Below are 27,633 nucleotides of genomic sequence, written 5' to 3' on the forward strand. Positions count from 1 at the left end.
AACTCCGTCCATCTTGCGATGTAACATTGGGTAGACACTATTTGCAGGTGAGAGGCGAGCTGTGCCTGTCTGTCTTTCGCCAATACGAAATGAATATGATTAAGGAGGCAGGACTGGGCCGGGCCGAGCCCATTTTGGACGAGATTCAATGTTGTGTCAATAGCATCCCGTCAGTTATTGGGTAGCACTTGATAAGATGGACGTCTCTTTTCTTCTTCTTCTTCTTCTTCTTCTTTTTCATCGGTGGGTTCCTGACACATGTTGTCAGGGCCAGGGCACCCGGTTCTCTTTTTACGAACACCGCAGCCAGCAGCTGCCAGGCCAGGAAGCCAGTCAATAGGAGAGTTGAACTTGAACCAGTCAGTTGCAGCGCCTGGCTCGCCCGCCTTGCATCATTTTTAGAGCCCCTGTCCCGGCCTAGACTCCCCTAGGCTGCCTACGGTCTACCTACTTGTACTAATAGCTACTGTAACCACTGTCAACTGTACATAGCTGTGCCCCCCCCGCCCTTCCTTCGCCCACTCTTCTTCCCCCCACCAATGGCGCCATTGGGAAACAGCATCAAAGCAATCAATCAGTCAGTCAGTCAAATCAAATCGGGTTTGCAGTGCGCCAGGCTCTATCCATCCCTCCCCCTAGAGCCAGGTCAGGCAGAGGCTGCGCCCATCCCAAAGGTCGTCGAGTCGTGGTTCGGGGTTCTTTGTTTTCCCTGGCACGACGTATTCGGTGCGGGCTCTGGTTGCGCCGTGTTCTGGCTGTGCTGCCCTTTTCGTTTCTTGTTTGTTTGAACTCTGCCGAAAGGAAGAGAAATGATGCGGGGAGAGGGTGCCGTTTGCTTTGCACTTGATGAACGGAACCGCCTGCTGCTTCGGAATGGAAATTGCACAACATTCACACACTTAACACCGCGCTGATATATGCGTCGTTGTGAGGCCAAGTAAGATCAAACAGGACCGACCGCCCGTGCCAGTTCTGGCCGTCACGTCCGATTACGTCCGAGGTTGAAGTAGTAGGCAGTAGGAACACGCGACGCACATTTGCACACCAGTTACAGATAGAGCGAGGAAATCTCTTCTTCCTTGCCGTTTGGATCTCGGTAAAAGGGCCTCGCAGGGTTCCTTTCCCGAAACCTACGAAATTGCGCAACGCATCTGGTTCTTTTTTCTTCTTTTTTCCCCCCTCTGCCCTCAGGCATCAGGGTGCCTGCTGTCTATATCTAGGTATCTTCACCCATGCAATGCATCTCGGGAATTTATCCACACACACACCTCTCCCGGGTGAAGGGGTGTGAAGCAAGTAGGTTGCAGCAGCAGCAGCAGCCAAACGCGAATGAGGCCCTGGATTTAACCTTGCCTACTAAGGTACAGTGTTTGCAGCAGCAAGCCGAGACATGCAGGTGCCGACGTTTCCAAATCCCTCCAGGGTATTTGCGACTCTCTCTCTCTCTATGTAACCCCCAAACTCCAAACTTGGGAGGAACATGTTACTCCAAATCAAACCAACCCCGGGCTGTCAAGTGTGATAATCCGCGGGATAACTTGGAACACTACTTTGACCAAGACCCTTTGGCCATGACTCGCTCGAGACAGAACAACGAGAATGGGAAATCAGAGATCAGAAATGCATCAATAGCTTATTAGGTAGGTAGCAAATCATTAATCCGATGCGCTCGCTAGAAGCCGGCTAGACGGATGGCGTTCCCTACCTACCTACAGTACATCATTCATGTATGTACGTCGTCTTGGTAGGTAGGTATTGTACCCACGTTGAAATTGGTTTGACATGATAGCCTGCTGCTTACCTCATGTCGAATAAGGGCAGACGTGGAATTACTGGAATCACCACCCCTTTCCTCCCCCCGGAGGCAGCTCCTCGGCCCTTGCGCTGATGTCATAAGGCCGAGGGTCCCTTTTTGGGTCCTGCTGGATGGAACCCATCAAAAAACGGAATTGCTTCACCTACATCCGTACTGGCTGCTCGCTGGCCAATCTCTCTCGGCCTTTTAGCAACCGGGTACATATGATGCATGTATCGATCAATGTGCTGCCCTATGAGGCAGGTCGATGTCATGAGATGAAATTGAAACCCGCCGCGCCGGGAATTGGAGATTTGGATTGTCTGTCGCCTGCAATTCAGTACTTTCTCCCATTCTTTTCAACCGTCGGGCCGGATTGGCAGCCCGATTGGTTCGATGCTTGCTACTCTCTACCTGCCTGCTGGAAAGTCCCGCCCTCCAGTGCGTCGTGCATCGTCGCGTTACATCTTTTTCGTCATTTGCGACGCATGGGGTCATGGCATGGCATGGCATGGCATTTCAACCTCGCGTAGGTCGGTATGTATGTATCGATGGCTGCAGCTTCAGTTCTCCAATCTACAGTTGACGCCATCCATGCATGTGCGGCAGTAGTTTGGTAGCAGCTACCTTGTAAGCTGTCAGTGGCACGGCACAGTGCACCTCTGACGCGGGCCGTCGTCAGCGTCCGCGCCAGTCAGCACTTTATAAGGGAAATAAAAACATTTGCCCATGGGCGGCGGACATTTATTACTTTTGCAAGCGACTTTTTAAAAACGAACAAACGAACGAACCAGAATCGCCAGATGGCCAATTTGATTTGACGAGCACGCGTATGTATCATTAGGTAATGGGTCCCCCTCCCCCGCCTCGTCAAATGATCGATTTGCATCCACAGAGCAGCTGCTGGGAGCAGCATGCAAAGGGCAAAGGCAGAGCAAAGAAAAAGAAAAAGCAAAGAAAAAAAGACCGGACGGACTGGACAGCCCCAAAGAAAATGCGGTTCCTGACGATCACAGGGATTGTCGACCACTCGATTGGCCCCAGTCACCTGCAGCCGGGGCGGATACCCATCAGGGAAGCAGGGGGAGGCAGTACATACTTATATGTACTACATTAAGTAGCCATACCCATGACAGCCAGCGGAGTGGTGCACCTTGCTTGAACTTGGCATGGATGTTTGCCCATCCAACGTATGGATGTACATATTGATGAATGCGCCTCTCTGTTGCGCAACTGCTAATAACGTACGAATCGCATCGCAAGGGAGAGAGAAACAGACAGAACCGGAGCGCAGAGCTATACATGTACCTAACCTAGTCCCTAAGCCGCCCCGTCGAAATTGTAGGGGGTGGCATTTGATGGCAGCTTCTGTCAGACTCGTCTGGTCGGTCGGTTCCCTTACCCGGACCCTGGAGAAAGCAACGAAAAAAGAGTGGCCACGCCCACGGTGCGACTGCGCACGAGTTGCGACGAGCCCAAACCACCTCCCCGGAATCCAGTGCTCAGGTGGGTTAGAGCGATCAGTGATGTATTAGTATTGCCTGCTGCCGCCGCCGCTGCTGCTGCTGCTGCTGGGTGCATGTGGCTCCTCGCTAACAAGGTCGAGAATCCATAAGTAAACCAGACCATGCCCGTACTGGCCCTACGTACTTAACCCCAAGTGTCGTGTCCTGACTACTGGTCCTGCTGCTAACTTGCTTGCAAGGGGTCCCCATTCTCCGTGCTCCAATCTCCATGCTGTAAGTTAGGAAGAAAGTAGTCAGTCATTCTCTCTCTCTCTCTCCGGCCTGGCTATCTAGGATCGCTTCCTTGATCAGTCCACTGCACCCCCGACCGGCGAGCTATTGGCATGCTAGGGGATTGTTGACTTGGGGGTTGTTTGCATTTGACCCGCGCCCGACTCGGTTTCTTGTGGCTGTTGCTCGCAAGTCTCTCTGGGGACACACTCTCACTCACTCGACTTTTTTTTTTCCTTCCTCTTTCTTTCTCTTGTCTCCCTCCTCCTCCTCCCACCCCTCCTTCTTCTCGGGATCTGATCGATCGTATCTCTCTCGCTTCTTAGAGTCGGGAAGATAGACAGACAGACAGACGACATACTTGGCAGAGCCGAACCTTGGCGTCGCCTGCTTTGCTTCTTGTTACTGCTGCTGTCCTCGACAACGACAGCAACATAGCATTACATATCTACCAAAGAAAGGGAGCGCCAGCTGCCTCAAACCGACGAATAGCGACATCCGGCGGCCCGTCGACGTACGACTCCAACATCAGACAAACAGCTACCCCAGCACCACGCACGCCTCCTGCTCGGGTGTGTTTGGAGGGGGTCTGGAGTCGAAACACCGATCGCCAACTGGCCCCAAACGTTGTTCCCTGGAGGGCGAAGCACCAGCACCTCCAAGTGGTGTGATATCAGGACGGGATCCCGACTTGGCGGCAATATCATTGGACATATATGACATACGCCCATACACCCATACACCATATATACGTACGTGTGTGCTGCAGGATATCACCAGCTCGCGCGTCTTGTCTTTCTCTGCCCACTCCCCCTCCATTGCAAGCTCCAATTGCTGCAACCAGGACGAACGGACGAGTTGGAGTATTGTACTACTACTACTACTACTACTACTACTACTACTACTACTACTACTCCTACTACTCCCACTACTGCTGCTCTAAGCTACCACCAACTGCACTCACTACTCACCTACCCAAGCGACTACTACCGACTACCGACCACTACGACTGTTGGGGAAAGTTGGAGCTCCGTCTGATTATCGATCAAAATTTCCCACCCCACCAGGCCGATCCCCTTCCTGGACAAATCCCACATCCCGCCTTTTCCGCTCCTCGGCCCCTTCGTCGCATCGCAACTGGGACAGCCAGAAACCTTGCTATTTTGGGACTTTTGAACTCGGTCCAATCTGGGAAGAGCACGAAGAAAACGGAAAGGAGAGAGACCGATTAGAAAGAAAACAGATCAGACGAGATATACACATACACATACACATACACACACACACACACACACACACACACACACACACACACCCCAATCCAAGATGGGCCTGTTTTCGAAAAAGCCGCGGCCGGCCAAGACGGTGGCCAAGCCGCTGCACGGCGACGCCCAGTCGACCACGAGCTTCAGCTCGGACAAGGACACTCTGAAATCGCCGACGAGCCCGCACCACTCGCGCATCGGGGGCAACCGCTCGTCCGCCGGCAGCACCATGCCGCCCACGCCTCTAACCCCCTTTTCGCCGTCCATGGCCCCGCGCGCCGACCTGCCCAAGCCGCCCGACCCCAACCTGGACCCGGCCGCGTACCTGCGCAGCCTCAACTCGGTGCGCGAGCGCTCCCGCATCATCGCTGACAAGGCCACGCGCAACAAGCTCAACCACTTCGACGTGGACATGAACAAGTTCCCCGACGTCGTCCGGTTCGTCTGCGGGATCATCAAGGTCAGTTCCACTGCATTATCCATTATTCCAATGGCGAAAGAGGATGCGATATCTCCCCCTTGACAATTCATTGCCAAGCAAATAGTACGGACCCGCTGACACTTAGGCCGCTGCAGCGAGACTACGACGCGCCCTTCCACACCATCCCCATGCACAGCCGGTACCAGCACTTCTGCGTGGGCGGCCGCGACCGCATCGCCAACCTGCTGTCCACCTTTGACGACTCGGTCGACCAGACGGAGAAATGCCGTCGGCTGGTCGACCTGTTCATGATCAGCGTTTTGTTGGACGCCGGCGCGGGCACGCACTGGACCTTCAAGAGCGCCGAGAACGGCCGGATCTACCGCCGGTCCGAGGGGCTGGCCATTGCCAGTCTGGAGATGTTCAAAACCGTAAGTTCTGCTGGCAGATGATGCTCCGAATTGAGTAGGGAAGTAAACTGACTAGCGTGCGTGCAGGGCCTGTTCTCCGGGGATGCGCGGAACAAGTTCCAGGTGGACAAGGAGGGCCTGAGCCGGCTCACGGTGGAGCAGCTGGCCAAGGGCCTGCAGCACCGCCCCGGCAACGAGATCGCCGGGCTCGAGGGCCGCGCCGAGCTGCTGATACGGCTCGGCACCGCCCTGCAAAAGCAGCGCATCTTCTTTGGCGACGAGGGGCGGCCGGGCAACATGGTTGGTGAGTACTATCCCTCCAGTTCCATTATCTGCTCCTATTCTTTCCAAGCTTCTGAGCAATCTGGGTCTGACTGACACGGCCGCAACAGACTACCTCTTGTCGCACCCCACGACACAGGCCTCCTCCATGCCAATCGTGATACTGCCCGTGCTCTGGAACGTGCTCATGACGGGCCTGGGCGCCATCTGGCCGACAAGCCGGACCGCCATCGACGGCGTCTCCCTCGGCGACGCGTGGCCGTGCTCCTCGATGCCGCAGACGTCCGGCGGCCTCTCGTCCCCGACGTCGCCCTCCTTCTCGCCCTTCCCCGCCGCCAACCCGCACGGCGCCCCCTCGACGGGCCGCGGCGAGTGGGAGTCCATCGTGCCGCTGCACAAGCTGACGCAGTGGCTCTGCTACTCGCTGATGCAGCCCATGACGTCGCTCCTCAAAGTCCAGTTCGCCGGGTCCGAGCTGCTGACGGGCCTGCCCGAGTACCGCAACGGCGGGCTGTTCGTCGACATGGGCGTGCTGAACCTGCGCAAGGAGGATGGGGACCGCGGGCTCGAGCATTATGCCGACTACTGCAGCCGCCTCAACGTAAGAGCGAACGAGGTCGCGCCCATGTTCGAGCCGAGCGACGATGTCATTGTGGAGTGGCGCGGCGTCACGGTGGGGTTGATGGACAAGCTGTGCGACGATGTGAACTACGCGCTCCGGGAGGAGCTGAACGGGGGCGAGATCACGTTGGGGCAGCTGATGGAGGCTGGTAGTTGGAAGGCAAGTCTTTTCTCCCTTCGGCATATTAATACTTGCGAGATGCTAACAAAACGACCAATAGGGTGGACGAGAAATCGCCGAAGTCAGCCGGCCAAACACCAAAGAACCGCCCATTCTGATCGACTCGGACGGGACTCTCTTCTAGAACAGATATATTTTTATTCCTTTTTTTTTTCTTTTCCTTTTTTACTTTGTCAACACCATTTTTGGACCGGCATATTTTAGTAATCGGTGGGAATGGAATGGAACAAACATTTGGGTTAGGCTGGCCGGGCAAGGATGTACGCATAAGTATGCAAGGGGAAAACATATTTACTTACAAAAAGGCCCAACAACAGGCGAAAGTTGGTTGGGTACAGACAGACATATTAGTCCATGGTTCAGTATTTACTACCATCTACTGGCGTACCTTTTGAGAAGAGAGGTTGCACGGCCGGTTTGATGACATGATGGAATAATGAAAAGAAAGCACCAAAGAAGGATCTGTACTTGGTGTATGTACTATACAGGTGTCGTCCGACAGACGAAGGGACTAGGTTGCTTGCATATCGAGAAGAAGGATGGATGGATACCCAGCTCAAATACATACATGCTCTCTCTCTCTCTCACCATATCCACTGCTCCATCGCAAGCATCGACTTTTTCGACCTGGCCCATGACTGTTGGATGATTGGGGCGACGTTATCAGTTCAAGGGCGAGCGGTCCGTGGGAGGCCTGGGTTTCTCTGGCCCCTGACTGAGACATTCTAGACGTTGCCTTGAAGAGGCCAAGCAAGTTCCTAGATCAAATCCCAACATGACGACTCAGTCGTACAGCACGTCTTGATGCAGGATAGCATGCTATCCATCGTCAAGCGTCACCCGGACAGATAGCAGTAGCCTTGGTTCATGTGTGGCGCCATGGAAGAATCTAGATATTTGGACCGACCACCCTTTACCAACCGGCTCGGATGGTATCGAATAGGACGAGTGTATGCTGTTGCCCTGGAACCAAATCCCACGATCCCGTACGTTAGACATAAAAAAGCCCCGATGCACGAGGAATGGCTGTACAGCCGTGAACAATAGAGTGCGAGCCATGGCCATCTTTCTTCAGTCAGTGTCAGTTGGCTAGGGAATATATCAAGTATTTACCTATACGAGGAGCTGAGCTATATCAGGTTTTACTGGTACCTCTCGACCCCTGCGGCACGGGAAAGGGGCTAGCAAGGGCGGACATACATTATAAGTGTTATCCGAGGTATACCTACACGCACTTTCTCCTCCAACACTTCCGTGACCAGGGCCGTGGTTATATGTATAAGATTTTGCATACAAAGATGCCCCTCACATATTTAGACAAAAATAAAGGAAAAAAAAACGAACCTACGCCCGTTGCTGCTTTCCCTGCGAGCGTTTCTGTACTTGTTCAAAAGAAAACTAGTATTTCGAAAGGCTAGTATGCTAGATTTGAGTCTAATAATTCGATCCCCGATTTCCAATGTTCCAAAGCTCCGCTATAGTGTGTAGAGATCCCGTACTTACACCCCCTTTTCATATCGTTCCCAGCCCACGACTGACAAGGCACATGAGAACGTTTCTTCTTCATTCCATCGTATTAAAATGCCGTGCCCACGCCACCGCCATATTTGGATTTTCTTGGCGCTGAAACTACGAGTGTGTTTGCTTATATATCTACAGAGTAATATCAAAGGCTCCGTTCATTAAAAGCCCTCTTGTACAAGCATCTTATTAAAGACGCAGTTCTGGGTGTGAAACCAGGTCGCCTCTTTGGCCGGCTCGGGAAGAGGAGGAGCGACGAGGCCAGGAAGAGGCTGCGGCGTTTGGCTTTTGCTTTTGCTAGGGTCCATCTTGGGGACGGGCGTCTGGCTCTTCTTCTTGAGGTCCGCCTTGGGCATCTTTTTTCCGTTGCAGCATTTGCCTTTACCGGTCAGATCTATGTACTCCTGTTTGGAACCGTGTTAGTAGTCACTCGGGAAAAATTACAAATCCCTACACGAATCCGGGGACACGGGGGAACTAATGACTCACTCTTAGTTTTTGGAGAAACTGGGCTCGTTCCTCGTCCGTCCCCCCACCTATACGGTTCTATCCTGTCCTTCCAGAGCTTTGCTGCGTGATACATGCATGACATGTAAGAGTGTTCGGGTTCGTCGTTTGTGACCTCGGGGTGGCCCAGTTCGATGATGGCTTGCTTGATGCTGGTGAGCAGGCCGCGGGTATCAATATGCATAGTGCCCGTGCAATAAACGTCCGTCAAGGAGTACGGCGCGTGAATCGTCCCCGGCGGCTGAATCAGTAGAGTGCCTGGCTCCAGGAAAATGGGGATCCATATTCCCAGTTTGTCCTGATCCTCCGTCGGTGGAGGGGGGCTGCCGGGTTTGTTTTGGGCGAACCATTTAACTGACGCGTCTTCGACCATGGATGAGAAGACCGGCCACAATTTGTCCCCTTGCTGATCCAGGACACTCGTTATCTTGCCGAGATGGTCGCCGTGGGGTTCTGAGAAAACGCCAGCCTGGCCGCAGATTTTGAAGCTGGTGGAAACCTTGAGGGCCGCCCCTCGATTCATCCTGCCGAGCCCGCCTCCGCCGCTATAGCCTCCTTTCCTAGCAAGGTCGTCGTAGAGCCCGAGGTCTACCAGGCCGGCGATACAGGCGGGCACTGGGTTGTCGTCGTTGGAGTCGAGGTCCAGCAGGTTGATCGGACCCATCTTTGCATCTTCATCGGCAAAGCATCGTTCCACGTCCTTGGGATCCAGCTTGCGGGTGAGGTCGTCCAGCGTGCACATGAGGGGGCGGTAGGCGTACTGGACCTCGATCTTTTGGCCGAAGAATCGGAGGGACTGGAATAGCTGTCGGATGTCCTGCGTCCTCCGGAACTCATGATTCCACTCGGCGGGGACGAGTAAGGGGACCTTGGGGGCGCCGTAAGTGTCGACGATATGCCTGACTTCCTCGAGACGGCAAACGGCAAAGTGGCCCTCGACGAAGCCCGGGCCGCCGGAGTTGAGGATATCCTCGTATCTCTCGGCGGAGATGGGGAGACCCGGGTTGCGGGCGCACGAGTCCAGGACCTGTTGGACGTAGCGGGGGCCCGACACTCTCATTAATGAATCCTCGGGGGAGCGGTTGACAAGGTTCATGACGCCTTGTCTCGCCTGCAAGACGCGGATCTGGGCCGTCATCTGATGGCGGGCGACGGCATGAGAGAACTCCTGTTCCTTGGTGAGCGTGAGAAGATCAGGTGGGTCCTCGGCCGTTGGTGCCGGAGCTTCAGCTTCTTCAGCTGGAACTGGTGCTTCTTCAGCCGGGGCTGGACTCGCTGAAGCGGGAGCTGGAGCTGCGGTTGCTGGGGCTGGGGCCGGGGCTGGTGACTCCTCGGGTCGGGTGGTGGTGGTGGTGGTTTTGCGTTTGGCGGTGGATTTCCGGGATTGAGGGGCTGTTGCTGTTGATGCTTTTTTGGGAGCGGGAGTTTTTGTGGCGGCGGCGGCGACAGCGACATCATCATGGTTAGCATCATCGCGCTTCCGCTTCACGACACGCTGGGGCTTTGTGCTCTTTGGAGCGGGCTTTTGCTTCCCATTGGGTTTGGGCTTATGCTCCGGCCTAGCCATCGACACTTTTGCGGAGGAGTTGTGTGCATCTTTGGATGCCGGGGTTGGAGGGTGAGGGTGCGGCCGCGGCTGCTGGGGGCCGGTGGTTTGCTGTTCAGAGCTGGGGATTTGGAGCCATGTGGTCATGGAAGGGCAATTGGCTGCGACGAACCAACGACAACGGACATGAGCGGCGGGTTGACTGGCTGACTGACTGGCTGGGCTGGGCTGGGGCAATGCAATAAGGCTGGTTGTAAACAAAAGAGACGGGTGAATGATGCAATTGATGTCCGAGGCCGACTGTCGGGGGACAAGGACAATGGGCGGTGGACTCGTAGGGGGGATGCGAGGCGATGCGATGGCTTGCGATGCGATTGCGAAACAATGAACGAAATGCGATGCGATGAGTTCTGTTCTGGCCACGGAGTGGATTCGGGGATGGGCGAGTCGACCGCATCTGCTGCTGCTGGGACTGCTGCTGCTGCTGGGACTGCTGCTGCTGCTGGGACTACTGCTGCTGCTGCTGCTGCTGCTGCTGCTGGGACTGGGACTGGGACTGCCACGGCCACTGGATTGTTTTGCCGCTGGCGTAGCGTGGCGTGGCGTAGCGTAGTGCCTGTCTTTCCGCCTGGCCCATGTTGTCTTCCCTTCCCAATGTTACCTACGCCCGTCCGTCCATCAATCCATGTCATGTGCTCTTTCTTTTCGTCCTTTTGCCGTCTTTTCTGGACCGTGCACCCCCTAAGGTGAACCAGGCCGCTTGAGCCCGCTTGAGCCCGCCTGAGCTCCAAGGCTCTTGCTTCTTCATGCTTCCAGCCACCACACCACAGTCCAAAATCTCATCCCCGCCATTTGTTATTGCCGAAGTCCGATCAGCTTCACTGCAAGCGCCACATCTAACAAGCAACACTAGCCACACTACTCATTCTATACTCTGGTAATCCAGGGAAATTGCACCTTAGATATTGCCTATGGAATCGCAATCTTGAGATGTGTGTTAGATACAGGTGAGCCCCTTGGCTGAGGGGCTTCCCTACTGTATTGTGGTCTTGTGTTGATAGATAGTCACAGACGTGACTATCATCCGCGCTTTCATTGCGAGAAGGTGGCTGCAATACCGAACAGGAGGTATGAAATGGGAATTTTTATTTTTGCAGAGTACCCCTTTTATTCATGATCCAGATTGCCAACCGGCTGCTGCTCGAAAACACTTGGGCCCTCCTGCATGCGTGTGAGTGTATATAATTACAGCCGCTTTGCGGAGACTTGCATATCTAATCAACAGCCTAGCCCAACGGCGACGTACACCACTCCGGACACCAATAACATATGATGAGTGCTTTGAGACAGCCTTATACTATGGTAGTCGACCAAATTCCTAGCCTTCTATCCATATAGACTCAGGGGTATTCCAGTTGCTTTGCGAGTTATCCTTGTAACAGATCTTGACGAGTTGAACAGCTCATAGAGAACCCACCGTAATAGTCAGTGATGGCAACGTTAAAACCTCGATTCATCAAAGATATGATGAACTTAATGGCAGATGTTTCTCTGGAACATGCTGCATGGCCACGGAACGGTATCTACGCCAGAAAGAAGCTGGCTTTGACATCGATTCCAAGTTAGGGGAGCACAGGGAAGAAAGGAGGCCTCCACGGTATCGCCTAACCCAACCGAAAGATCGGCGACATGCAATTCTAAGAATTGCATGACATCTCGAGATCCTCGACAACAACGACGATGTAACAGACCCAAGAACTGTGCTTTGCTTGGAACACCACGCCTCCCCCCCAACCGATTCCCGGAATCAATCTTCTACGCGAAGGCCGGCTACGGACGGTGATCACTTCACTACGCAAGCGCGCGGCCGCAAAAGCACATGTTTCTATTTACGGTCCAGAGAGAGAGAGAGAGAGAAACAAAAATGGAACGGGGCCTCGATGGAACCGGATCTGCACCTTCCCGTATAAAGGGTTAGTCGCAGCCGGGGTAAGAGTGCAACTGTGGACGGCCCTCTTGGACTGGGAAAAGACCTCACCCTCTGCCCAATCAAGGCCTGTACCGTGGATATGGTCAACTCAGCTGCTAAGTGCAGTAGCGGGTCGAAATCTCTCTGACTATCAGATTGGCAACCCAACAAAAAGGCTGAAAATGAGAAAGGGGACTCCTCCATCAGCCCATATTCGTACGAGTTTAAGCGGAGATGCCCCCGGCCTGCAAACGCCGACAGGTGCTCGAAGTCCGGGGAATTGGTTATCGGGTTGACAAATACTGCCCCCGCCGCCCCCCTTGAGGCTTGGAGGGAGCCGGCAGTCTGGACGCTCTGCAAGCTTGGCAGCCGCCTCGCTGTAACAGTCGGCGGGCGGTCCGGGGGGTTGCAGATGCAGGGGCTTCCGGCGAGGGGGAGGAGGGGAGGAGGAGCAAGGGGCCAACCATATATTGTGGGAGTTGAAACGAGCGTGCAAAAGGGCTTGCAGATTTCGAGGGGAGGCCCTTGAAAGACCTGAAAGACCTGAAAGACCTGGAAGGTTTGCTAGGCTTGGGGGGCCAAGATAGCGGAGTCCGTCTGAGACCGGCGCTGAGGGGGGCCTAGGCGGACCCTGAAGACCCTGCAATTGGCATTACCGGCGGACTTCGACGGGGCGTTGGGGGCCACTCCACACTGGGCCCTCACTGGGCCCTCACTGGGCAGGATGGGTCAAACCCGATTGCGGCACCTGATCGCCCGCCCAAAATCCCATGCTCACATGTGTGTGGTTATTCGCTCGCGCATGCGGCTGCTTAGGGGAAAATTCGAAATTGAATTGAGGCGAGGAGACACGAGACACGAGACACGAGACACGAGAAACGAGAAAACCTCGTGATCCCGTCACCAGACACACTTGGGTTGGTTACCTATATATACACAAGGCAGCGCTAGCTTAGCCATTTCCCTCGCGCCCTTTTTCCCGCTCCCAGCAGCAGCAGCATGTCCATGTCCACCAAAGGAAGCACCATCAACCACAGCATCATGGCCATCCAACCCGAACCCGTCGCCGTGGCGGCCCCCGAGCCGGCCGCCGAGAAGCAGCACCAGGGGCCGCCCACGCCCGTGCTGCCGGCGGAGCTGTCGATGAATCTGCCCATCGTGGACCTGGACGTCTTCCTGCAGGGCGCCCGCGACGACCCCGAGGTCGTGGCCGAGTGCCAGAAGGCCGCCAACGCCCTCATCACCTACGGCGCCCTGGTCCTGCACGACTCGCGCGTGTCCGAGGACGACAACACCACCTTCCTCGACCTGCTCGAGGACTACTTCGCCCAGCCCCAGGCCGACCTCGCCCGCGACGAGCGGCCCGAGCAGGGCTACCAGATCGGCGTCACGCTCGAGAACACGGAGAAGCCCAAGTGCGCCGTCGACGAGCCCTGCCTGCAGGTCATCGAGCGCCTCGACCCCGCCGAGCGGCCCCTGGACATCGGCGCCCACGAGCCCGACCCCAAGTGCCGCTTCTTCTGGCGCATGATGGACGCGCCCCCCTACGAGACCCAGTTCCCTTCTCTCAACGCCGACAACATCACCCCGGACGCGCCGCATATCAAGGACCGCTGGGCGCCCACCATGGACCAGTGGGGGACCTCGATGAAGAACGCGTAAGTTTTGGCTTTTACCTTTGCCCAGTGCATGTACGATGAAACGCAAACTAACGAGTACCCCGCAGCGTCACCTCGTTAGCAGGTATGGCAGCGGTCGGCCTGGGACTGCCGGCTGAGGCGTTCATGGACGCCACCAAGTACGGGTAAGTTTCGAAGGGAGACGTTCCAGCCAGCCAACCCGGCGTCTAGAACCCCTTGACTAACACTTTCTCAGCCCCCACTTGCTCGCCCCGACAGCGTCGGACCTGTCCAAGTACGGCAAGAAGGACAGCATCCTGGCCGGCTTCCACACGGACCTCAACTTCCTGACCATCCACGGCCGGTCGCGCTACCCGGGCCTGCACATCTGGGCCCGCAACACGGGCAAGCGCATCCCCGTCAAGATCCCGCAGGGCAACTACCTGCTGGTCCAGGCCGGCAAGCAGATCGAGCACCTGACGGGCGGCCTCATCAAGGCCGGCTACCACGAGGTCGGCGTGACCCAGGCGACGCTGGACGTCATCGAGGCCCGCAAGCAGCAGTTCCCGGACCGCCCGCTCATTCGCATCAGCTCCACCTTCTTCTGCCACCTCTCGTCCGACTACGACCTCGCGCCCAACCAGGTCCTCGCCGACCGCGCCCGCCGCATCCGCGCCGAGCAGTTCAACCTCGGCAAGGACGAGGGCGAGGAGGTGACGTACCGCGACATGAAGGTGGGACAGCAGGTGCAAGAGTAAGTTCTGTCTCATCAAGCCCCGGACTTGCATTCATACTGGGAATGTTACTGACCTTCGTCACAGAGAGCTCAAGCATATTGCATTGATGACATAAAGAGAGGAGAGCATATCTAAACTCTGGGTTTGATTTAGCAAGTCGGTTGCATTCTACAGGTGTTCAATGCCGGTCTCTTCGGCCGTGGCGAATCTTTTCTTTCCATATCTCGGCTCGCATCGTTACTACATATATCCCGCGACCTCTGTTGATAGATAGATCATGAGTACAATAAATGAATAATGAGCAATCATGCATACCTTGGTGTCTAGGTCTCTTTTGCCTCTCTTGTGCTTGTGGCCGGTGGGTGCATTGTGATATTCGGAGTCTGCCATTACTCTCGCTCTTTCATGCTGGTGAAGTAAACTGCCCCTTTTCTGTTTGCCTTGCAGGAATGATGTTGCCGATTATAGGATGGATCGTCCGATAAAAATTTCCGAGCTCCCAACTCCCAACTCCCAACTACGCCTTGCCTTGCATCCAAGCAAACCAAGCTTTGCTGCCAAGCGGCGTTTAGTCTTGCGGACGTTGGTAAATCTTGGTTGGTGATCTTGTGGTTTTTGGTGCCCTTGGCAGGCGGTTGCGCCCGGCGTTGCTTGTTGGTACTGTTACATGCATGTACCGAACCTCTCCGACAAACTCCTTGAGGCATTATCAGTTATCAGCTCTTGATTGCCGACAGGTGGAGTTTTCCTCCCCTGGCTGCAGTTAAGACCACTGGCACGGGCACTTGTAGTCGGTACTGCAACATTAGCTTGCCAAACCACGTAATTCTATCTGGCACTTCCTATCTCGCTATACCGATCCCGGGGATCTGGTAGGCCCTATCTATGTATTTATCCCCGGTATCCCGGCCCCTCGGTGGTGACAGACCGCTGGTTCCTTATCGGAAAGGCGTACACATATGCTCTGCTTATTCCCGCACGTGGGCAAGGGTCATCCCTAAATACCTGCGATAAGACTGTTGGTGACAAATGTTAGAAATGACATACGCGGAGGGCACCGAATCGCCACGGCGTTGGGGGGTTCTTCATACTACTACTACCTACTGATAAGCAACCGGGGGAGGGGTGAAGATAAGGACCCCCAATCCAATGTGGACATGCATACCACCCCGGTCAAGGGACAGGGGTCAGGATAAGCGGAGCCAACGGGATTATAGCGATGACGGCTTTCGATCTTGTCTTGAGTCGCAACGGAAAGACCCAGGCACAATAGAATCGAGGAAACGTCAAGCTATGCAGATAAAGATATCTGTATAAACCTGTGGGTAGGGATCACAACATAACGTGCAAGTTGACCAACATATGCCAAGTTAAGACGTTGGTCAGAAAAAGACCCTTGTTATGCAGGGGTTGGTTGGCTCCCAACTGTTTGTCAGCTCAGCAAACATCCCCCATATCATGGAAGCAACCGCTGGACTACCTATCTGGGAAAGGTGGCGATTTGCACTTCCCTCCCTCTATCACCGCATATGCAGGCCCGCCGTGATCGTGGTTGGTTCTGCCCCGGGGCCTGCTTGCAACCATCTATCAGATAAGTAACACAGGAAACACGACTCGGGGTCCGACCCCCTCCTCAGACCCTACGCTGGTTACGGTGTGACGGACCCGGGCACTGGAGATATGATACTTGCATGCATGCATCCCTTCTATCTTGTCCCCGACGCAAGGAGACCCACGGCGGGATCCCCTGTGGCCGGTCTTCGCCGTTCCTTTCGCCTTAGCTCCGCCAGGCAGGTCGCTAAAGGGAGGTATAAAGCCGACTTCAAGCGCACCGACAGGAGGAGGGAAAATGAAGAAAGAAACCGTGTTCGTGGCGCATGTAAATACCTAGCCTCTTTCACTTGCTCCGGCGTTCTCTCCCCTCCCCTCCTTCCACCCTTAGTCACACTCGCGCTCGCTTCCGTCTTGTCACCATGAGGTACTCCCTAGCGGCCTCGCTGCTCGTCAGCAGCGCAGCCTGCGCCCCTTACGCGCCGCTGCCCGTGCACCTCGAGACCCGCACCGAGATCGACTCGCGCGTGGCCAACGTCCACGTCACCTTCAACGAGCCCGTCGAGGGGGAGCTGACCTACACCTACGGCCGGCACTGCTCGGGCACCCACCAGCTCCGCGACGCCCACCACACCGTGGCGCGCAGCAGCAACTCGGAGTCCAGGCTGGTGTGGTTGATGCCCAAGGACGCCGAGTCGGGCGGCTGCCTCTCGGCCTGGGACCGCGACGGCGCCCTCGTGGGCCGCAGCGGGCCGCAGCGCTTCCAGACCGTCAAGAAGCGGGACCTCCGGAAGCGCGACAGCGGCATCGCCATGACCCAGGACACGGGCATCGACACCTGGGGCCCCTGGTTCGACGGCGTGAAGCTGCTAGAAAACAAGGAGGTCGGCGCCGTCGACGCCGAGGCCGCCAAGGCCAAAGAAGTCGCCATCGTGGGCGGCGGCATGTCGGGCCTGATGACGTACCTGGTCCTGCACCAGTCCGGCCTGAGCAGCCTCAAGATCCTCGAGGCCTCGCAGCGGCTCGGCGGCCGCGTGCACACCGAGTACCTGTCCGGCGGGCCCTTCGACTACTCCTACCAGGAGATGGGACCCATGCGGTTCCCCATGACCGTCCGCCTCGCCAACGAGACGTACAACGTGACGGACCACCAGCTCGTCTTCCAGCTGGCCGACGAGATGAACGGCCTGAACGGGCACGACCGGAACCTCAGCGTCGACTTCATCCCGTGGTACCAGGCCAGCGCCAACGGGCTGTCGTACAACAACGGCTTCAAGCTGCCCGAGACGGGCATGCCGCCCACGCTGGCCCAGATCAAGCAGAACGCCTCGCTCGCGGCGCCCGCGCCCGTGCTCGATGAGACGACGCAGAAGCTGCAGGACGCCATTACCAAGATCACCTCCAACGAGACCATGATGATCGAGATCGCCACCAACATGCACAAGGCCCACAAGGACTTCATCGGTACGTACAAAGTCTCCTGAGACGAAAAGAGTGAAGAGAAGAAACGAACTGACAGGTACTTCAAACATAGCCAACGGCCTTGGCGGCAAGGGCGGCGAAGTCTGGTCCGAGTTCGCCTACATGGTCAACTACCTGAACGCCACGCTCAACCAAACCGACATCGTCGTCGGAAGCTCCGCCGACAGCTCGTTCTGGAACTCTGTAAGTCAACTTGCTTCCCCGTTCCCCACTAATACAACCTCGTATGTCACCACCGAGTTCGCTTTCTAATCTTCCTCGCTAATTAGCTGTACGACAACGTCTACTTTTCCGCCTCGACTTGGTCCACCATCGACGGCGGCCTCAACCGGCTGCCCCTGTCCTTCCACCCGCTCGTCGATAACGTCACCACCATGAACGCGCACGTCGACCAGGTCGAGTACCTGGACGCGGAGCAGCGCGTCCGGCTCTCGTGGAAGCAGAAGGGCGCCAAGGACGCCGCGTACCAGAACGCAACGTTCGACTACGCCGTCATCGCCATGCCGTTTTCCAAGGTGAAGTTGTGGCGACTCCCCAGTAAGTTTTTCTCGGCCCCCTTCCCTCCCTTTCCCCCCTTTTCCTTAACCCCCCGTATCACCTCGCAAATATGTAATAAGTCGGAACCTGACAAGCACTTCACCCCAGTGCTGCCCACCACCATCAAAAACGCCATCAACAACGTCCCCATGGAATCCGCCTGCAAAGTCGCCCTGGAATACAAAACCCGCTTCTGGGAGCACCTCCCCACCGGCCCCATCTACGGCAGCTGCAGCACCAGCACCGACATCCCCGGCGTCGGCTCCGTCTGCTACCCGAGCTACAACCTCAACGGCACCGGCGGGCCCGCGTCCATCCTGGCCTCCTACGCCAGCGGCGACTGGGCCGTCCGCTGGCTCTCCCAGACCGAGGACGAGCACGTCCAGTACATGGTCGACGCCATGGCCGAGATCCACGGCGACGTCGCGCGCGAGCAGTACACGGGCCGCTACAACCGCCGCTGCTGGTACCTCGACCCCTACGAGGGCGGCGCCTGGGCCGCGCCCACCATCGGGCAGCACCAGCTCTACATCCCCGAGTACTTCAAGACCTACAGCAACGTGAGTTTTCTGTCTTTTGTGTGCCAGCCGATAAATGTGCTTTTGGCATTGACTAACGCACGACGCGGCAGATGATCTTCGTCGGCGAGCAGACTTCCTACACCCACGCCTGGATCGCTTCGGCGCTGGAGTCTGGTGTCCGAGGTGCCGTTCAGCTGCTTCTCGGTAAGTTACCATTCCCACTATTGAGGGGGTAAAAAAAAGAAGAAGAGTGCAATGCTAATTATTATATTTGTAAATAGAGCTCGGCCTTGTGGACGAGGCAAAGGCGGCTGTCGACAAGTGGATGGCGAGATGGATCGAAGTGGTAAGTCTTGGTACCCCTGATTTTACCCAAATTCCGTCTACGAAAGCTAACAGATGTCTAGTAAATAAATGCCAATGAACAGTTCGGCTTCGAATATCTGATGCTAGAACCTGATATAATAGATAATAGAATACACTGCTAATTCCAGCCTCGCGTCGTTCCAAATACTCTTTGGCAAGTGTCAGTGGAGCAATCGTGAACAGTCCAACTGGCGTTTTGAAGGCTGTTTGTCTAGGAATTGTCGAATGACTGCATGGCATCGGTTATTACTCTATGTGAATGTGTGTTGCTGAGAGACGCCGCGGAAGATAAGGGAAGCTGCGGTGCATACGCTGTGCAGGAGGATGGTCATCTGTACGACCCGAGTAGGCACTGATTCGCTGATTCCGGATGCAAAGGGCATGCGTCCCTCAAAGCTTTGCGCCTCTCGCATCGGTTGGGCCTATCTGATGTCCGCCTGCTCGCTGCGAGGCGGCATTAGCGTGGACGGCACGCAGCCTAAACGTCTGTTTGGGGAAGCTTGTGTCACTGCATGTCATGTCCCTCAATGCTACGCAGCTGCATGCTGACCATATATTTCCTTCTTTTGAGGCAAGAACGGTGTGGCCCTCCAACGCCTCCCCCCATCATTGATGTCTTAGACACAACAGCTTGAAGCGCATCTCCTTGGCGTCACTGGACCACCAATCTATCACCTCCATATCACTATTTGGTGGTGCCATCTACGCCCGCACAAACACAACACCGCGCAGCAACCATGCCACCTGTGGAAGTCGACGTCTCGTCCATTCCCGGCACCGTCCATCTCGTCGATCTGGAGCACAACCTGACTACCCGCCACGCCGCCGACCAGAAGGACATAGTTCTTGTGCCCACGCCTTCGCTGGACTATGACGATCCCTTGAACTGGTCCAGAACGCGCAAGCACCTGGCCCTGGCATGCGCCCTATTGTGAGTCCCTCGAGACAGTCCCCAACCGATTGCGATCAAACAAGACTGACTGTGTACCTAACCAAGGTACACGTGGTTCAACGGCATGGCCCTATCTGTCGTCTATTCTGTGCTGGTCCCCCTCTCGAAGGCCCTTGATGTGACCGAAAACGACCTGAACGCTGGCACCGGCTACATGTTCCTACTCTTGGGATGGAGCCTGCTGTTCTGGCAGCCCTTCGCCCTGCAGTACGGCAAGCGCTTGACATATCTCCTCTCCCTCGCCGGTCTAATCGGAGTGACTGTCTGGAGTCCCTTCGCCCACGGAAACGGCCAATGGATCGCGAAAAGCATCCTGACCGGGTTCTTCGGATCCCCCATCGAAGCCCTTCCCGAGACCACTATTGCCGATCTCCGCTTCGCACATGAGCGGGCCACCTACATGGGCTGGTACGCTTTCACACTGGCAGGGAGCAACTACTTTGCGCCACTCATCTGCGGCTTCATCAACGACGGCATGGGATACAAATGGGTCTTCTACTTCCCTGCCATCTTCTGCGGCGCCGCCTGGGTCTTCATGTTCTTCTTCATGGAGGAGACAAACTACGACAGGCGTTTGATCGGGGTTCTAGCAAACCCGCCCGTTGAACCAAAGTCTTGCATCAGCACTCCAATCGTTGCCGCACGCATTGGTGAATACCCCAAGAAAGGTTTCCTCAAGAAACTGTCCCTTATCGACAAGCCAAGACCATTCATGATGCATTACCGGGCGTGGCAGTCTCTCAAGCTGCTTTCTTGGCCCGTGGTGTTTTATTCCGGCTTCAGCTATGGGACGTATGTCGTCTACTTCAACATTCTCAACGCCACGACTTCCATCATATTGGGTGGCCCGCCTTACAGCTTTTCACCCTCCATGGTCGGTCTCAGTTACGTCTCCCCCATAATCGGAACTATTGTTGCGTAAGTTCACACGGTTATCTGTCATCTGCTTCATCAGCTTGCTAACGTATGGCTAGTTCCGTGTTCACTGGCCTTGTCTCGGATCAGTTCATAATACGTCTCGCCCGGAAGAACAACGGTATATCAGAACCAGAGCACCGACTATGGCTCTTCACCATCTCGGCTCTCGTGGTCCCATTCTCCTTCATCTTGTGGGGTGTCGGGGCCGCCCACAATGTCCACTGGTTTGGTCTTGTGTTCGCCATGGGAACTCTTGCCTATGCTAGCACCACGGGCGTGACCCTCTCGGTGTCCTACCTCATCGACACCTACCGCGACATCAGCGGCGACGCCTTGACCACGTGCATTCTGATTCGGAACACCATGAGCTTTGCCATCGGCTACGGCATCACCCCGTGGTTGAAAAACCTCGGATTGCAGAACTGTTTTATCAGCGTCTCCTTTATAGGCCTGGCCATCTGCTGTGCGTTTCTGGTCATGGTCAACTGGGGCAAGAAGTTCCGCGAGAAGAAGAGGGCTCAGTATTGGGACGAGGTGAAGTCTCGCGTTGATATGGGACTTGTGCACTGATACGACTGAGTTCAGAAGGGTCGGTTACTTGAAGGAGTTATGGGGTGCGGCCACAAGACGGATATCAGGTTTTTATTCACGAAAGGGGTGTTTTGCTTAATGCAAGATGGTAGTCAATGAGGTTAGCTGGTAGGCTCATAGATAATTCCACGTGATTATTCAAACTTTACCACTTGAGCATTCGAATAAACAGCCTTCAATACTCCGGTTCGTCTGTTCACGATTGCTCCACTGACACTTGTAATCTGGTTTAGCGTATTAATACCACGAAGTCATGCGCCAGGTTCACGACAACTCGAATATTAGCATTATTTTCCCCAGCACAGTCCGAGGTACACCGTCTCTAGTATTTAAATCCCCAAACAATTCAAGGTGATGCTAGCCAGTGTATTCTCATATCAGATCATGTAGTTTACCAAGGTACAAAAGTGATGACGGTTAACAATCGCTGTAAGCCGGGTCAATTAGTTATTGGATTCCGCGGTGCCCCGAAGCTATGTGTCTTGATTCTGAACTCTTAAAATGAGGCCAAACTCGGATTGGCTAATCGGCTTCGCTCGGATCTTATGTGGATTAATCTGTTACTGCGCGTAGCTTGACCTGTGTCTAAGAATAAAACTAGACGACAGTCGCGTTAGAAAACAGTAAGCTTGTTAAGCACCTCGTCGTATATTATACGAACTCTGCCGAAGGCGGTACTGCGTATGCTCCTTTCGCGTCTATCAAAAGGGCTAGGCATCCACTTTCGAGGCTCACGACTCTTGGCAAAATGCCGATCTTTTCACTTTGGACTACTGTTTACCGAAGCTATGGAGCCATCAGGATTCGAGCTGTGACCTGGATATTTATAACTGCCTACTGATAAAATATATTCTAGGAAAATACCGCTCTTGAAATGCTCCGTATATATGATATCAGCGAATAGTAAGCCACACGAGTGATACGTCATTGCATGACGAGCGAGAAGCAGAGAAAATAAGGTAATAAAATGGAGCCATGAACGCACCCTCGCTGTATATAAAGTCCCATTCCATCTCTCATGTTTCAACCAACAAGCACTCAAACAACTGGTCCCCATCGACTACTACCAAACCACTATACAATTAGAAATCGAATTCCCCCAAATCAAATCCACAATACTCAACATGCAGCTCCTCTCAGCTCAGAGCTTCGGCCGAATTCTGGCTGCCCTTCTTTTGGCCCCTTCGGCCATCAACCTCTGCCTCGCAGCACCACAGCCAATAGGGTAAGTCTTCGAATACCGCTGGCCGCTCGCATCCCCGTTAGATGACGTCGTGGACTCGTCTGTATCGACTCCCAAAAGCTAACCGTAACGTCATCAGCACTGTCGAGGGCTCGGCGACCCTGGTAGCCCGCAAGGACACCAGCGCCCTGAAGAGCTTTAAGGAAAAGGTCGACGCCGCCCCCGCCAAGATCCGCCAAGACCAGACCAAGTTCGTCGACTTCTCGAAAAAGGACGAGAAGTCCGTCAGCTCCGTCGGCTACAACCAGTGCTTCGGCGTTGTGATCGGCACCAGCAAGGCCGCCGTCGTGGGGCACTACACCTGCGGGTCCGTGGGCCAGCAAAAGGCCGAGCGCGAGCTCAAGGCCGCCTGGGACGCCAACAAGAACGACAAGCTCAAGAGCCCCAAGGTGTACATCTACGCCAAGGTCAAGGTCGGGACGGACCACAAGATCCAGGAGGGCACGTTCGAGAACCCGAATGATCTCGACGCGTTCAAGAAGATCGTCAAGGACCTCACCGGCAAGGACGCTTCGATTGAGAAGTACCACAATGTCGACGACGTCATTACGGAGAGCAAGAATGGCGTTCCCACTGAGTTGCCTGGCTTCGACCAGAAGACAGCGGATAAATACTCCAAATACGCCGGGTACTATGTCACGAAGGGCCTTTTGGGCCTCGATGTCAAGTTCATGACGCTGGATATGCAGAAGGACAGCTACAAGAACTAAGGCTCAGGGGGTGTCAAGCAGAGGGGATGCGTGAGGACGATATCCCATGCGTAAGGAGCAGAGTGGAAGATGTGGTCGTTGGGAAGAATGTTGGCCAGAGTAGTATTGGCATGTGGATGTAGGAATTCAGGGATATACATGCATTCTTTACTGGACTCAGACCGAAGTCGCCTTTTATTATCCCAAGGCCACTGTGAGTCGATATTTTCTAACCATGGCATCTTGGATCTTCTAGATCTGCATCTGTGCTATCCATCAACTGCGTACGTCCTCAACGCCCCATATGCGAGACCTCACGGTTGAAATCAATGCAATCGCGTTACTGAAATGGAAGTCGAGCATTTGAAACCCGAGTAACCTGGTGTCGCGAACTCGCGCTGGTTGGCTACGCCGACTGGGGTCATCTCCGGCCAACAAATTTGAGCTGGAAACTTGCAAACAGTCTGCGCCCAATCCGAATGGTGCGACTGCAACTCAATCGTCCGAATTATAGCGCGAAAAACAAATCGCGTGAATAAAAAAGCCTTTTGGAATAGTATAATCCATTAAAATTGCTGCAGGTTGCCGCAGGCTCTGAACAGCATCCTCTGTCACCCCTTTGATACATGCACGATCTGGATGATGGAGAAGTAAAAAAAAAGAGTTCTCAGTTAGGAGCTATGGCAAATACATATTTCCAGCAGATATGTGGGAAAATGCATGTTGGAATGCTGTGAACGTACAAAGGACGCCCTTGTCGTGGTGGTGATTCTTTGTCAAGCTGAACAATGAATGGCCTGGCAGATGACATCCCACAGCGGCAATCAGTCATGGCAATGCTGGTCTCGTCGCCAGTGTCGTTGAAAGACGCATTCCCTTCGTTTTTGTCGCTGCGTTCGCATCCGGGATGAGAGCGTCTTGCCACCACGCACCTGACGCACCCATACACACACACACACACACACACACACACACACACATATATATATAATGGCTTGGTCTCCTCCCCTAGACACAGAGCTCAATGCTCAGCATACTATGGACCAACGCGACAAGAAGAAGAAGAACCATGAGAACAAAGACTACTGAGTCCGACCACCACTACTACACTCCATTGATCCCCTAGCTCCAACCACAAGGCAACAATGTGCCACATCTACGAATACCGCCAGGTGCAGTGCGGCCAGTGCAACCAGTACCACGGCGAGAAGACCGACAAAGACTTCAAGGAACAATGTCGGACGGCTTACCGCCTGGGCGGCTTCGGCACCTGCAAGAAATCAGTCCAGAAACAGACGGTGAAGCGGTACAAGTGGAAGGACTGCGAGAACTGCCAGGCTCGGCAAGACGTCCACGCCATGTGGTTTTGATTGCTGCAGCCCCCGAGCCCTTGTCTACATCGATGACAAAAGGACATTGGCCGGGACAACAATCATTGCAGGATCTATCCTGTAAACGGTAAATAAAACCCTGGTTTCATCCACATGGGCAAAGCTAACACGCATTAGGTATGAGTGCATCCAAGTCTGGAGTTGGAAGGCTACGGACACTGGCATGGGAGGCTGATGTATTTACCCTCAACTGGATATCGAATATACCCCTGAACATAACTTAGACAATAAATCATCAATTCCCGCAAGCTGCAAGTTGTGGACACCCACAGCCATGAGCAACACTGAAATGCATAATGATACGCCCATCTACGTCCGTCCCCGTGAGTTGGAGTATCGGAGGAGCCGGATGGACAGGAAGGAACATCTGACTCTCCCTGTTGGCGATCTGATACGACTGAGGATTTCCATGATGTATTCCACGCTTTGGCGAAAGGACATGACAAGCAAGGACCTCATAACTTCGGCACCACCCATAGCACTAAAAGAGGAGAAGTAGAAGGAGAAAGCCGTGCGGTCTGACAAACTGCATTGACAAGTTGAGTTCCTTGTTTGGAAGAGCGCCTAAAGAACAATACTCTTTATTGTCCTCTCTCACAACTGCAGTGAACCATGATATCAGAAATGTACAAAATACCGGCATACCCAGCGCAACCGGTAGAATTTACCAGGTCGACTGGCGCTTATATTCCTTCGTGAGCTCAGACATAATTACAACATTTCCAACCAACCCCAACGATCAAAATGTAAGTCTTCTAACCATCCCCTCTTAACAGTCCGTACAGAAGCTAACGTATCCCCCGGATGACAGGGCCGAGAAAAACTGTATTCACTGTGGCAGGGTAGTCGATGCTTCCGTGTATAAGTGTCCTCACTGCACAAAGGATACGCTCTCCAAGTGCTTCTACGAGCGCTGTCCTTGCCAGTCTGGCTGAGGAGGCAATCTATGATTGCTTTACCCGAGGTGGTCTTGCTGATACCCCCCATAAGAGGAAGGCAAGAAACCACAAGGCTAAGAAGTATGAGGTGTATTGCTCGATAGTAAATACCTCAACCCCTATCCGTATATCTAGTCTGCATCAATACATATATACCAATCTCCCGTCTGTGATCCTACTTAGAGAGACCAACATCACGTAAATGAATCCTATAAGCTCTCCATGGCTGGCGTGGAAATCTAAATTGCATTGGTATCATATAGCTAAAACCATTCCATGACTTGAATTCCTACCGGCCCGCACATGACTCCATTTTAAGACTTTTGATTTTACATAAAAGAAAAGAAAAAGATCCTTCAGTCGACTTGGTGCCCCTTTCTGCTTCCTCCAACCATGCAATACACCTAGTACCCAGCCGCAATATCCCCCTCCGTCCGCCTCGTAACCACAATCCACAGCGAATACGGCGCCAAATCCAGCACCGTCTTCGCCGCATACGCTGACCCTCCCGACCCTCCCGACCCCGACTCGGGCCGATCCACCTCGAGCTCCGCGATCCACGGCCGCAGCGCGGCCAGCTGCGCCGCCGGCCCCTCGTCGCGCCGGGGCCGCGCCGCCTCGACGAGCCGGCTCGGCAGGATCCCCCGCACGTCGCCGCTGCCGGCGCCGACCAGCTTGCCCGCCAGCACCGTCGTGTCCACCATGGCGACGTGCAGGCCCTGGGGGTGGAACCAGGCGATGTTGGCGGCGGCGACGCAGGCGATGACGCGCTCCTCGCGGAGGGTGCGGCAGGGGCCGCTGGTGGTCGGGGGGGAGGTAGGGGTGGGCGGGGACGTCCTCCCGGTCGACGACGAAGCTCCGGTCCCGGACCCGGACCCGGACCCGGACCCAGATGACTCGTCGTTGGTGTGGTGGATGCTGTCGGCGTTCTTGCTGTTGTCTTTGCTACCAGGGACGAGCGACGCCGACGACGACACGATGGCGCTCCACATCCCGCCCGACGCGGCCCGGATCCGACGGGTGATGGACCGGGTATGATCCGAGACGGACGACGTCGTGAGGATGGCCTCGTTCATGTTGGCGACGAACTTGCGCCAGGCCGCGGGCGTGATGCCGTGGTTGCGCAGCGAGGGCGCGTAGGCCGGGTAGAACGGCGCGGTCGGCGTGGGCCGCTGCTGCGGGATGGCGACGGGCCGCTCGGCGACGTGGCCCAGCGCTGCCTCGGCGGCCGAGGTGCGGGCTCGGGTGACGGGCGGCGTGTACGAAGGTGGGGACCCGGAGTGGCAGCTGGCGGGGGAGACGGGGCGGTCATGCTCGGGGTGCGACGAGTGGAAGGAGTGCAGTGACGACACCTCGGAGGGCGAGGACCACCGTTGCCGATGGCCGGTGTCGGACGGCGTCGCGGTAGAAGAGGTCGGTTCGGAAGCGTAAGCGTAAGCGGGGAAAGGCTCGATTGCGAAGTCGTTCCTGGTAATGGTGGCGGTAGTCATGGCGGACATTTTGGCTGCGACTACGGTTCAGCGGCAGCCGGGTCTTCAATCACGGCGTGTGGTGGTGGTGGTGGTGGTGGTGGTGTAAGTCAACCTCCCGAGCGACAGCAGGGAATTGAATCAGGGAAAAGCGCATTTTCCAATAGTCTCGACTTGGCATTTGCTCTTATATACGTGTATCTACTGAAGGGGGCTCTCAGCCTTCTCTTTGTCCGCAGGAGTAGGAATCGGGACTTCGACTAAGCCGGAGCTGAGGTGAGTGCATGCATGTGATGTATGTATGCCTGTAAGTACGGAGTACGTAGGACAGAAATGCGAATGCGAGGTGTTCAGTACTTACTTTAAGTACAGTAG

At 55.1% G+C, this 27,633-nt stretch overlaps 7 protein-coding genes across 7 annotated transcripts; 5 read left to right on the forward strand and 2 right to left on the reverse strand.

Moving 5' to 3' along the window:
• Window positions 1-4,857: 4,857 nt before the first annotated feature.
• PG986_000062 (uncharacterized protein) lies at window positions 4,858-6,835 on the forward strand (the record flags this gene model as incomplete). The annotated part of the gene is made up of 5 exons (XM_066836284.1): window positions 4,858-5,256; window positions 5,373-5,648; window positions 5,715-5,931; window positions 6,020-6,690; window positions 6,752-6,835. The coding sequence occupies 5 exons, from the start codon at window positions 4,858-4,860 to the stop codon at window positions 6,833-6,835; spliced, it is 1,647 nt and encodes a 548-aa protein (XP_066705177.1).
• Window positions 6,836-8,393: 1,558 nt separating this feature from the next.
• On the reverse strand, window positions 8,394-10,432 carry PG986_000063 (uncharacterized protein; the record flags this gene model as incomplete). The annotated part of the gene is made up of 2 exons (XM_066836285.1): window positions 8,394-8,611; window positions 8,722-10,432. The coding sequence occupies 2 exons, from the start codon at window positions 10,430-10,432 to the stop codon at window positions 8,394-8,396; spliced, it is 1,929 nt and encodes a 642-aa protein (XP_066705178.1).
• Window positions 10,433-13,295: 2,863 nt separating this feature from the next.
• PG986_000064 (uncharacterized protein) lies at window positions 13,296-14,725 on the forward strand (the record flags this gene model as incomplete). Its single annotated transcript, XM_066836286.1, has 4 exons — window positions 13,296-13,912; window positions 13,981-14,058; window positions 14,130-14,627; window positions 14,695-14,725. The coding sequence occupies 4 exons, from the start codon at window positions 13,296-13,298 to the stop codon at window positions 14,723-14,725; spliced, it is 1,224 nt and encodes a 407-aa protein (XP_066705179.1).
• A 1,858-nt stretch (window positions 14,726-16,583) lies between these two features.
• PG986_000065 (uncharacterized protein) lies at window positions 16,584-21,507 on the forward strand (the record flags this gene model as incomplete). Its single annotated transcript, XM_066836287.1, has 7 exons — window positions 16,584-17,625; window positions 17,696-17,826; window positions 17,913-18,740; window positions 18,812-18,905; window positions 19,800-19,998; window positions 20,065-20,937; window positions 20,994-21,507. The coding sequence occupies 7 exons, from the start codon at window positions 16,584-16,586 to the stop codon at window positions 21,505-21,507; spliced, it is 3,681 nt and encodes a 1,226-aa protein (XP_066705180.1).
• Window positions 21,508-22,652: 1,145 nt separating this feature from the next.
• On the forward strand, window positions 22,653-23,481 carry PG986_000066 (uncharacterized protein; the record flags this gene model as incomplete). Its single annotated transcript, XM_066836288.1, has 2 exons — window positions 22,653-22,753; window positions 22,851-23,481. The coding sequence occupies 2 exons, from the start codon at window positions 22,653-22,655 to the stop codon at window positions 23,479-23,481; spliced, it is 732 nt and encodes a 243-aa protein (XP_066705181.1).
• A 1,124-nt stretch (window positions 23,482-24,605) lies between these two features.
• On the forward strand, window positions 24,606-24,830 carry PG986_000067 (uncharacterized protein; the record flags this gene model as incomplete). The annotated part of the gene is made up of 1 exon (XM_066836289.1): window positions 24,606-24,830. One exon carries the CDS (start codon window positions 24,606-24,608, stop codon window positions 24,828-24,830), a length of 225 nt encoding a protein of 74 aa, XP_066705182.1.
• Window positions 24,831-26,193: 1,363 nt separating this feature from the next.
• On the reverse strand, window positions 26,194-27,288 carry PG986_000068 (uncharacterized protein; the record flags this gene model as incomplete). Its single annotated transcript, XM_066836290.1, has 1 exon — window positions 26,194-27,288. One exon carries the CDS (start codon window positions 27,286-27,288, stop codon window positions 26,194-26,196), a length of 1,095 nt encoding a protein of 364 aa, XP_066705183.1.
• Window positions 27,289-27,633: the final 345 nt, after the last annotated feature.

Source organism: Apiospora aurea (genome assembly GCF_038362705.1).
Source record: "Apiospora aurea strain CBS 24483 chromosome Unknown utg000001l_segment0_segment0, whole genome shotgun sequence".
NCBI lineage: Eukaryota > Fungi > Ascomycota > Sordariomycetes > Amphisphaeriales > Apiosporaceae > Apiospora > Apiospora aurea.